At 39.4% G+C, this 12,454-nt stretch overlaps 1 protein-coding gene across 1 annotated transcript in view; it reads left to right on the forward strand.

Moving 5' to 3' along the window:
* Positions 1–2,445: 2,445 nt before the first annotated feature.
* The window catches only part of MAPK15 (mitogen-activated protein kinase 15), a 24,506-nt gene continuing 14,497 nt past the window's right edge, over positions 2,446–12,454 (forward strand). The window contains exons 1-8 of the mRNA XM_035897676.1: positions 2,446–2,478; positions 2,668–2,766; positions 3,219–3,248; positions 5,958–6,048; positions 6,596–6,726; positions 6,884–7,047; positions 8,178–8,317; positions 9,702–9,759. Of these exons, the coding sequence (XP_035753569.1) occupies positions 2,446–2,478; positions 2,668–2,766; positions 3,219–3,248; positions 5,958–6,048; positions 6,596–6,726; positions 6,884–7,047; positions 8,178–8,317; positions 9,702–9,759 (746 nt within the window). The remainder of the gene's footprint in view (positions 2,479–2,667; positions 2,767–3,218; positions 3,249–5,957; positions 6,049–6,595; positions 6,727–6,883; positions 7,048–8,177; positions 8,318–9,701; positions 9,760–12,454) is intronic.

Here is a 12,454-nt window from a genome sequence, read left to right on the forward strand (position 1 = left end):
TGAAGAAAACCGGGGCTTCGAAATTGTTTGTTATGCCTAACAGAGAAAACCGCCATAAATCGTAGCCTGTTAACTTTCTGTGACTTCTTATATTGTTTCACAACTAAATTTCAGAGGAAGGTGTTATGTTGTAGCATGTGAAACTGAAAATGAAATTCCCCATGAGGTTTTTTTTTCCTGTAAGTTACTGGAGATCTGCCGCACAAGGCACCGGCCTTGTATGTACACCTGGCTTATGGTAAAATGAATTGGAGTCTCAAAGTATATTCTGTTTGTGCCTGCCAAATACTTTCACATTTACTGTAACCCCATTACTTCAAGTATTGTGCTGCATCAATTATTTTTTTTCCCCATAAAAATACATATTTTTATGTGTGAGCCAATGTTAATGTCTTAAGACCTTTCTCCTCATGCAGTCTCTAAACCTTTCCTGATTACCTGCTTTTCTATTCTGGCAGCTCTTTGCCATTGTTTAGTTGTGCTGATACTAGTAGTTAAGTATTTAATTGTGCAATTACAAGGGAGCAGTTGAGAGAGGCTCATTTTCTTCATTATCTTCTAAGACAATGTTTTGTTTTTCTCATTTTGAATTCACACTGATCTATATTTCATTGACTATATGTCATTCTAAGTTTGCCTCTGACTTGAGGTTTGCTGCCATCTTGTTACTAGTTATCAGCTTTCTCCCTTTGACTGGATGTGATATATTACATCTTTTAATGTGCTAGGTTCTTCAAGCAGAATGACACTATTTCATCTGAAATATCAAATTGTTTGAGAATTCTATTTGGAGTCTGTTTCACAAACATAATTACAGACCTTCAGGCCTTTAAAGGAGTTCAGTGGCGTCAGGTCCATCACCTAGGCATCACTGATGTTATCAAAACTACTAGAAGAGCTCTTAACTCAACTGCTTCCAGTCTCCTAAATACCTGTGTTTTCTGCTTCTTGTATGCGGAACATTCTGTATGTATTGTGTATGTACACAGCTGATATACTTACCTGAGCACTTAAAAGGCTGTTGGAGTCCCTGAAACAGGTGAGGACTGCCCAAAACCTAGAGCAGAGAAGTGCAGCAGCAAGGGAGATAAGCTGTTCCTGTACAGTGAGGGAATTTAAACAGTTTGCTGCTTTTTTTTTTTTTTTTTAAATCTTGTTTTATTAAAAGCTGTGTTGTCTACTAAAGGAACAGGGACGTCTACCTGAGTTTTCCTATCTTGGATGACTGTGTGATACTTGCAGATGGCGATTACACAGTCTCCCAGTACCTATCCAGTTTTCTTATTTTTAGGTCATAGATTTGGAACCTTAACTTTCCACACTCTAGGAGATGTATTACCTCTGCACAATGGGGTCATTTCTCACTCAGAAATGCCCAGTTAATGTTTAAATACTTATACAAAGTAAACTAGCTGCAATAGGTGATATTGAGTGATTTTCATGCTTAAATACTCAGATAGCAACACTGAGGCAGACTTCCCAAGAATATGTGTGGTCCTGGAGTATGGGTTCAGGTTCTTTGCCATGCATCAGAAAGTACAAACAGTTGGAGTATAAGTATCTCAGATAAGCGCTATAATACTACACTGTTGGCAATTGGGATCTCTCTTTTCTTTTTTCCCAAGTAACAAGTGATAGGATGAAAGGAAACAGCCTGAAGTTGTGCCAGGGAGGTTTGGATTGGATATTAGGAAAAATTTCTTCACCGAAAGGGTTGTTGAACATTGGATCAGTCTGCCCAGGGAAGTGGTTGAGTCCCCATCCCTGGGGGTATTTAAAAGACATGTCGACGTGGCACTTAGGGACATGGTTTAGTGATGGACTTGGCAGTGTTAGGTTAACAGTTGGACTCCATGATCTTAAAGGTCTTTTCCAACCTAAGTGATCCTATGATTCTATGATACTGTCACTACAAGCCTTGGTAAAAAGTCTCTCTCCATCTTTCTTATAAGCCCTTTTAAGTATTGAAAGGCTGCAATAAGGTCTCTCTGGAGCCTTCTCTTCTCCAGACTGAACAACCCCAACTCTCTCAGCCTTTCTTTGTAGGAGAAGTGTTCCAGCCCTCGGAACCCTGGACCCACTCTGACAGATCTATGTCTTTCTTGTACTGGGGACCAGAGCTGGACGCAGTACTGCAGGTGGGGTCTCATGAGAGCAGAGTAGAGAGGGAGAATCACCTCCCTCAACCTGCTGGCCATGCTGCTTTTGTTGAAGCCCAGGATACACTTGGCTTTCTGGGCTGCAAGCGCACATTGCTGGCTCTCATCCAATTTTTCATCCATCAGTACCCCCAAGTCCTTCTCCACAAGGCCTCCTCTCAGTCCATTCCTCCCCCAGCCTGTATTGATACTGGGGATTGCCCCGACCCAGGTGTAGGACCTTGCACTCGACCTTGCTGAACTTCATGAGCATGTACATCTGCTATTGGCTGCTTTGGGAGCCAGGATGCTTGACCGTGTGGAACTTTGGTCGTATGCAGTATAGATGTTCTTAGTCCTTGACTCAACCAAGTATTGCTCATTGGCCTAATCTCTCTTTCTTCTAGGTAGCTGGTGATTACCTTTTCTTTCAATCCCTCTGTTGAGTACATTCTACTTCCATATTGAGGGTCTGAACCATGCTTAAGATGTCATGGTATACAGTTCATCTGTCCTTTTTTCTCCCTAGGCTTATGGCATTGTATGGAAAGCAATTGATCGCAGGACAGGAGAAATAGTTGCTGTTAAAAAGATTTTTGATGCTTTCAGGAACAGAACAGATGCTCAGGTGAGAAATCATTGTTCTAATATGTCCTGAAAGATGTGGTGGGAGTTCATAGATATTTTCAGGATTTATGTCTCTGAAAGGTGTTAGTTATTTGATAATTATGCATGTAATAATACAGTCTACACCTGTATTAGGATTAAAAGGAGCAATAAATGTCAAGCTTTGTATGTCATGGCATCTACAAAATACTGTTTGATGTCCCTGAGGAAAAAGTGTCTTCATAGGCATGGACAGTTTGATTCTCCCTTAGGTTGTTACACCATAGTGTCTAAGTACAGAGAGCACACTTGTGACTCTCTAGTGAGCAATTGGGTTGTTTCCTAGCCTGTTTACCATATAAGTGTTTCCTCTGCTTTAGAGATCAGAATGGATTTAACCCTCTCATTGGAAGTCCATACTCTGTTCTGTCATTCTGTTGAGCTGATAATAAACTTTTTTTTGTTTATTTCTAGAGAACATTTCGAGAGATTATGTTCCTGCAGGTAATGTCCATTTCCCCCTCTTATTTTTAATTATCTCTGATGTTGTTCACATATTTTCTTCCCATTCTTTTTCAAAATGCAATGATCAGTGTTGACAACTCTATTAATTTCTTTTCTGTGCCATCTTGGCAAACAGTCTTTCCATGGCTGGGCAAAAACACCTGAATGAAATGGAGAGTTGGTCTTATTTTTCCTTTGAGACATGCCCTGTTCTTTCACCTTTTTTAGCAGTATGTCTACTCTAGGATCACCATATTCACTTGCGCTTTCTGTCACTTTTTACTTCTTTGTGGACAGAAAGTGTTCCTCTTAAAATTTAAATGTCATGATTCAGAGGTGGGCTGGGGTGTGGAAGAGATTTGCATGCCAAAATTTTTTTCCTTCATCATGTGGAAAGCAACTTGACGGCTTAAAATAATCAAAGCAAAACTAAAAGGCAAGTTCTGTATGGAATTACTTGAGGCTGCTCTTGTTTTGATATAATTGACCACACACTATGCCTAATTACCTTATCAGTGGCAGCAGCATTAAAATTATCTCAGCAGCATTAAAATTATCTGTCCATTCCTCCACAGACTTACCATGTAGAAACATCAATGTTTTTGAATAGTGATAATATTATAACTATGATTGTCTAAGGACACAAGCAAGGCAGGCTCATAGGAAGAGGTATCGCCTAAGACTGTCAAGTTTAAGTAGGAGAGAGATGAGGGGTTTTAACTTTTTAATTATTCTTTAAGCCTGAAATAGATGCCACAAACTTAAAAGCTAAAAGCATATTGCGACAATTCCTTACAAGTTAATTACCTGTAAGTTAGATCATTCTGAATGTATAGCACTTCTGGAGTAGATGGGTGGAGGAGGAGTTAGGAGAAGAAAAAGAAGGATATTTCTTCTGAAGGAAAGAATGAGTCATTTGGGGGGAGGGAGGTAAATGTGCCATTAAGCCCTTACCTTCATGACTTTTGGTGCTCAGTAGACTGAAGAATTTTAGTTTCCCCCTCCTGTTTTTTTAAGGTATTTTACAGCTCTTCCTTGAGGTTCAGAACTGAGAGATCAGAAAGGGAAAGGCGTAAGAAATAGTCTTTCATTGGTAACTGGATATTTGTCTTAATTTGCTTGTCTATGCAAATTCCTTCCTGTGCATAATGATTACTTAGTTTAATCTGTATGTTTATCATAAGGGCATTTGATGGACTGGATGAAGTTTATTGTAATTGAGAAGTGTTGATGTAGAATCTGAGCATTTTGATGATTCTTTTCTGGGTGATACATAGTATGCTGGTCATTATGCTGTTTGCAGGTTTTATGTTTATTGTTCAGTATAGTTGTAGGTCTATTTGGTGCATTTTGGGCCACATTCTAGAATGTCATCTTTGGTAATTAGTGAGAACATTGTTCTGTAGGCAAAGATAAGTAGGACTGGCTCTGACAAGATTTTTTTTCAAGGTAGGATTTTTTCTTTTCTTAGTGTAGATTTAGTATAGATTGAAAGTTTTTCATAACTTTCCCTTATTAGTTCCAGGGCAAGACAGTATGAGACAATGGGGTTTTCCTTCAGTGTGAACTAAGTTCTTAAACTTTACTCGTGTAACACTGTCGAGACTGATCTGCATCTCTAGAAAAATATCTCTTTTGGTAAAAATTTTCTTTAGATTATTTGGATGCGTATTCTGAATGTTGTCCTCAGAATTAATGCAAGGATATTTGATGGCCTGGCTGTATATTACTGTTTTGTAAGTGTATTTTCATAGGTTGCTGCAGGTGAGTGTGTTGGTTTGTGGATTTTTCTGGATGTTGTACATTATAACCAATTTTTGTCTTGGCCTCAGAGTCTAGGAAGATGATGCTGTTGTAAGACTGTGCTGGAGATAGCTTAATATGATGATTCTTCATACTGTTTATAACTGAATTTGTGATGGAAATAAATAGAGAGTCTGTATTACTGGTTCAAATATGAAAAATTAATTTATGTGTTTTAGGTACAAGCATAGGTTTTATGGTGCAGCTATTTATAATTTTATAGTTGGGGCAGTTAATGAAAATGTTGGCATATTGTGAAGCGTTCACAGTGTCTCTAGCTGTGCAGAAGTGTTAGCTATAGGAAGTAAAAGTTGTTAAGACTGAGGATGAAGTAAATTATCTTGACAGTATTGTCAGTCTGCAAATGTGAGGATAGAATTCACCTCCAGTTTAAAATATCTGTATGTAGGTATCTCTTTGTATGCTAATTGTCTGATCTCCCATTGCAGTCAGTTCAATCAATGCATCCTGTAGAGTGTTTCAGCCTACCCCCAAATAGACACTTTCTGGTTGGGTGGGGTTTTTAATTATGAACGTTGATGGTAACTTTGTTCTGTTCTCACCGCCACAATAATTCTTTGCCTTCAGTAGAAAATAAGAGCTGCGTAAAGTTGGCTGGATTTTATTCACGAATGGTATAGAGGGATTTTTAGAACGAATGTCCCAGACAACAGAGATTTTTTTTTTTTTTTTTTTTTTTTTTTTAGATTAAATGGCTGCTTTCATACTTTGGAGCAAGCTTAAATCCTTTTTTAAAAAATTTTATTTCAGTAGAAGCATTATGAAGGAAATAGCATGTTAATGTTTGTTCTAGACAATAATACAAAATGAAATAGCTTATTGTCCTTTTTTATGATTCACAAGCAAGACACTTGATTTTGACAGTTGAGTCTCTTCCCTCTGCAGGCATTTGGAGAACATCCAAATATCATCAAGCTGCTTGATGTTATCAGAGCTCAGAATGACAAGGACATCTACCTCATCTTTGAGTCCATGGGTGAGACTTAGCATTGCATCAGATGTTGAAATGCAGCTTCTGTTATGATTTATCTTTTGTTCCCTACCTTCATTGTAGTGTTTTTATGATTTACATGAATATTTGTGTAAGTAGACACATAAGTAAGAGCAGTACAGGTTTTTTAAATATATATCAGTTGTGATTAGATGGGAATAGGAGTGAAACTTTAAAGGGAGTAATAATTATATGAGAATGGCTGGTTGAGATGAAGGAAAGACGGCAGTGAGCAACCAATTAGAAGGCTGGTAGAGACAGAAGAGTTGTATATGGAAGAGACCGTGTAATTTTGTTATAATAAAAGTATGCAATAATAGAACAGTTACTGTTGCATGAGCTGCAAGTCAAACTGGTAATACTTAGAGACTGCAGTACTATTAGTAATTACAGGGTTAACTTCTGTTGAGGGTGCACCTGAAAGATTATAGTTTGGACAATGGTCTATTCTGGCCTTGCTTTGAGGAACTTATATCCACAATTTGGTAATCCTTTACTGATGTAAATATATTCCTGATGTAACATATTACAGAGACAGATTTACATGCTGTGATTAAGAAGGGGAATTTGCTGAAAGATATCCACAAGTGCTACATTCTCTACCAACTCCTGAAGGCAACTAAATTCATCCACTCAGGAAATGTTATTCACAGAGATCAGAAGGTATATTTCAGTCATAATCTTTATTCTTCACTCAAATTTTCTGTTACACACTAAATGGATAAGTATGACAAGAACGAGACCAGTAAAAGAACCTTGATAATAATCTTCTGCCATTCAGAGACTAAAAAGCTTATTAATTTTCCTTTGTTCAATTCAGCCTTCAAATATCTTGCTGGATACAGACTGCTTTGTTAAACTTTGTGATTTTGGGCTGGCCCGTTCTTTATGTCAGATGAATGAGGACCAAGGCAACCCTGCTCTAACAGAATATGTGGCAACACGCTGGTACCGAGCCCCCGAGATCTTACTTTCCTCTCAGAGGTAACCATTTAATATGAGCAAAGGGGTGGGGTCCTATAATTTCTTCACCACTGGAAAAATTTACTGTCTAAAACTCTAAATCTTTTCATTTTAGATGTCTCCAGATGCAATGTCATGTCAGCAGTCTGTTTTCTCAATGTGCATTTAAACTTCAGTTCTGCAACATAAAAACCTATCCTTACATGTGCATTTCCTTCCTGGTTTCTTAGATTTTTCATTTACATACATTATCAGCTCATCTGTTTGTCATCCTTTCTCCCACTAGACTTATTCTTTCTCCCCTTAAATCTGCATCTTTACAAAATTTGTTTGAGTACCTTAGTCCTAGTTTTTTGCTAGACCTTCAGAAAATATTCTGTAATTAAATGTTAAATCAGCTGCCTGTTAGTCAGACTTAGTCCTTTTTTTGACTTAAATATACAAAATCTTACTGATCAGAAAAGAAAATAAGTATAGGTTGGGTTAGCATCCCAAATTTGAGATGTGGATGTTTTGCAAACTGTCATTTACCTGCTGTTTGGCATTTACTTTCCTTAAGTAATCGTAACTACTTTCTAGATACACTATGCCCTGAAAAGCCAGTTATTTCCAAACAGCAACTTGTATCATAGAATCGCTTTGGTTGGAAAAGACCCTTAAGATCATCAAGTCCACCCTTTAACCTACCCCTGCCATCCCACCACTAAACCATGCCCCTAAGCACCTCATCTGTCCTTCTTTTAAATACCTCCAGGGATGGGGACTCGACCACCTCCCTGGGCAGCCCATTCCAGAGCCTGACAACCCTTTCTGTGTTTTTCCTAATGTCTAGAGTACTAATGTATCTTCACGGTTGGTCATATTAAAACTACGTATTACCTTGTCCTGGCATTTACCTTTAGTATGTTTCCTTTTATGGTTTCCTCGAATAGACTTTTAATAGGATGAATCTCCCTGCTGTTTTATGCTTGCCAGTTTCATGATTCCTAAAGCTCATTCACTTTATAGTTAAAACCCGTGAGCATTCGAATTGAAGGAGTCATCAAGCTTGTTTTTTCTAGCAAAATAAGCTAATGTAGATGATATGAATACAAAGTACAGAAAAATATTTGCTTGATTTAGTCCTAACTCTGTTCTATTCTTATTTGTAGTTACACTAAAGGTGTAGACATGTGGAGCATTGGCTGTATTCTGGGAGAGCTGCTACTTGGGAAACCTCTTTTTCCTGGAACATCAACAATGAATCAAATAGAGCAGATCTTGAGGGTCATTCCTGCCCCATCCCCAGAAGGTAGGACTCTTCTACAGGGAAAGCTATTTAGAGAAGAGATTAAAAGAGTGAAAGAAGCAGCCCAGCTAGATCAGGGAAGAAGGTGTCTCTTGTGAGTCGTTCTAACTTCTTTCCAAGGGAATGAAAGACTTAATTGTGAAATGTTAGTGTTAGAGGATAATAAGCCCATACTTGATTAGATGAGAAACAAGAACCAGGCCTTCAAAACATTTTTGAGATTTATCAGAGGATAACAGTTTAAAACAGAGTATCATACTTCAGTGGTACTTGCATAGTGAAGGTAAATTGGACTTTTTGGTCTGGAAATCTAAACACAGAAGTGAAAGCTGGAGTAAATATATGTTAAATCCAAAAGGGGGGATGATGATTATGATTATTATTATTACAATTATTGTCTTCTCCAAGTTCCAGTCTAAGAGCCCGTATACTTTATAAGCTTTTACAACATGTTGATGTGTTCTAACTGAGCTAGAAAATAGTTTTTAGAAAAATAACTACCTTCACTTTAAGGACATCACAGTTTGGGAGAACTGCATTCAAGCTTAAAGTTATTTATAGTTTTTATTAGAGATTTGGTTGTTGTGAATGAAAAATGAATGGAAATGTGTGTGTGAAAACACCAAAACAGGAGTTAGAAGAATAGCCAGCACTAGTAACAAAACTGCTATTCGCTTCTCAGCCATATAATTGAGGAATGTGTTGCTAATGTCATAACCAGAAGGTCTGCACTCTAAGATAAGACCACAGAACAAATGACTCGTTAGCAGAAGGTCCTGTATCCTTACCACAGGACAATGGCTGCAAGGTTGCAGCTTATCACAGGCACAATTTCTTTTTCTTTTAGCTAAACAAGTGAAAAAAGACACTAGTCAAAACATTACTGCACACAAGGAAAACTAATTTATGAGCAGCAACTTTGCCTAGGATTTATGGGGACCAAAGATGCAAGATTCTGAAGCAAAAAAAAAAAATCCATAGCAACTCTTTGAGAGTATGACAGATACTTTCAGAAGACAGTTCATCGTCACCAATCGGAAAGAACCCCAGCGGATGTGATGAGGAAATCAATATCTGGTGTCCCTTGTTCTCTGTGTCCCACACAAATGATCCTAGCCAGATCATTTGGCCTCAGATATCTTAGTGCTTCTGCGTATATGGGTGTAAGACTGCAAATTTATGAAATCTGTGACAGAATTAATAGGAATTGAGAAGATCAGCTTAGAAAATTTGTAAGTAAATACTCCATCTCCCTTCCATAACATCTCCTGTTGAGTTTTATTAGGATAATTTCCTATATTAATATAAAGTATTTACTTTCCTTCATAAACAATGTAGCTCTGGTAATCCTGATCTTGGCATTAATAGTATGTTTTCATTATTGCAGATATTTTGGCTATGCAGTCAGATTACAGGGCCTCAGTTATTAACCGCTTGAGTTCCCGGTAAGCCTTGTGTGTTTGATGTGTCTCAGAAGTCAACAATTTACTGTATGACATTGACAAAAAGTTCCCCTGAAGTTCACCTTCCAGTGTTCACCAGTGGAAATTATTTCTGCTTGATGCAGATTCACCTGCCTCTAGGGAAGGGATGTAAAGTTTAAAAAACAAACAAACAAACAAACAAACAAAACCCCAAAACACACCCTCCCCCAAAAAGCAGATGAGAAGACCAATGACATAATCTGGGAATAACAAAACAAAATGAGGTTGGGCCTATATCCAAAGCTATTGTCATATGTACTTTCTCAAAATCAGAATGTTTTCCTGTCCTGAATCATTTAGGTATCTGATGTCACTGGTTCACACATGGAAAGCCTGAATCTATTCAGGCTGGCCGCCTCATTCCAGCTGCTTAATGACGCTCACTGTGATTTTCCGCCTCCTGCCCTTATATCTGTCATGGTTCTTTTGGATCCTCCAGTTATGTACACAGACTACCACATAATTCTGCATTTATTACATAACTAATTAGTAAACATGAGTAAACTTAATGCTTAAGTCTTACAGCTGTAGCAAATTACCCACCAGTCTCTAAGTATTCTCTACTTTCATCTGTCATGATACTAGAGGGCATCCCTTCTCATTGGGGAGTCTGTAATATGCATAGCCCAGCTATGTGTGGTATAAGTTCTCTGAGTGGTTACTGATATGTTTTTATAGGTTTAGGTTAGGGTGGCTCAAACCGTAAGCTCTAGCAGGCTGCTCATATGAACAGCATATGCATTTTCATGGTGACTTCTGCTGACTTCTGTTGGCAACCTGGAGCATTATTCTCTTTCTTTCAGGGATGCCAGGATTCCTGTATCAATCTAGGCCAGGTAGTTGAGGAACTGAGACTCTTTTGTCCCTGCTGATTCAGCTGTCAGCACGGCATGTGTGTTTGACCTTGTCAGGGGGAAGTGGATGCCCACAGTATCCCATAGGAATTTTCCTTGATGGGGCTTGTGAATGTTGCTTCTTATCCTTTTGCTGTGCACCTGTACTGGGTTTGGTTGGAATGGAGTTAATTTTCTTCGTAGCAGCTCGTATGCTGCTGTGGTTTATATTTGTGACCAAACCAGTGTTGATAACACAGCAATGTTTCAGCTGTTGCTTAACAGTGCTTGCACAGCAGCCATCAAGCCATCGGCCATCTCTGTTTCTCACTCTGCTCCCACAGTGAGTAGGCTAAGGGCTGGCAAGAGCCTGTGAGGGGACACAGGTGGGACAACTGGCCCTTCTGGCGAAAGAGATATTCCATATACTACTGTAGTGTCATGCTCAGCAATAAAACGGGTGGGGAGGAATTTCTCCAAAGTAGCTGTTGCTCTGACACTGGCTGAGTATCCATCTGCTGGTGGTAAGTGATTGCTTTTGCGCAACTGGGGGTTTGGGTTTTTTCTGTCAGCCTGGGCCAACCCACCAGAGTCCTTTTTGGTGCCCAGCATGGGGCCAGAGGGGTTTGACGTCACAATAGATTTGACTGGAGTGCACTAGACAGGAACTTACAGTAGTTATACCTGTTTAACTGTTGCTGGTCATAACATTGATGTATGTGTTCTCTACTCTGGTTTATTTGTTCCTTTACCTGCTCCATGGCATGCTCCCTCTCTTACTGTACATCAAATTTGGGGGCTTGTTAATGGGTCCGTTCAGCTTTGCAGTTTGCTGTGCTGTTTAGCACTTTTTGTGTTTTGCCTGGGAGAGTTATGATAAAAACACTGTCCTTGAGCCTAGCCTGGTATTTAGGCCCTGCATTGGTTCTGTCCCAGTTCTTTGGAACAAGTCCATCGTGTGGAAGCAATTCACAATTTCCCCTCTTCTCATCCAAGAGCCAATTTGAAGAGGAAATGAAGAATGGCACCTCCCCTTCCTCCCTCCTGGGGTAGATTTTTTTCTGCCTTGTTACAACAGCTCTTCAGTTTCTTGAACATCCTTGGGTAACTATAATGCTCATATTGGTATAAGTCAAGAATCTGATTCTGACTTTTCCTAAGGATAACTGACTCTTTGTGAATGCCACACAGGGATGTGCCCTGAGGTAGTCAGCTCATGGGTCACAAGTTGCGCAGAAGAATTTCTGCAGATACCTAGAGCAATTTTCACATCCAATGGTGTGGGACTTCACACCCAAACAAGTGTGGCGTTCTGTTGAAGTGACAAAACACTTGAAGAAAGGATGCCTTGTCCGTGCCAAAGGGACACAACTTCTCATGTGGTGCTGGGGCCTGGTCTACACCTACCTCAGCAGGGTGAAAGAGTCTCTGAATCTGAGGACATACAAATGGACACTGTGGCTAAGTCAGAGGCCCAACCCTCGACGATAACAGTTGCTCCTAAACAATGGAAAAGGAAGTCAACTTGGTTAGTAAGGGAGGAAGAAGCTTCTAAGAGGGAGTGGGAGGAAGACTCAGAAGAGGAAGCCTGTTCTGCAGCAGAGCAGCCATAAGAACAAGAGGGGGAAGAGACAGAATTTGTGAGTGAGTGCAGAAACCACTCAGTCGGGCAAAGAAGGGAAGAGACCGGTGTGGTTGAGACAAGAGATGCTTGTCAAACTAAGGAGGAAGAGGGAACTGCACAGGCAGTGGAAGCAGGGACAGGCATCCTGGGAAGAGTACAGGGACGCGGTCCGGTTGTGTAGGAATGGGGTCAGGAAGGC

The sequence above is a fragment of the Egretta garzetta genome, unplaced genomic scaffold (assembly GCF_000687185.1).
Source record: "Egretta garzetta isolate BGI_Z169 unplaced genomic scaffold, ASM68718v1 scaffold460, whole genome shotgun sequence".
NCBI lineage: Eukaryota > Metazoa > Chordata > Aves > Pelecaniformes > Ardeidae > Egretta > Egretta garzetta.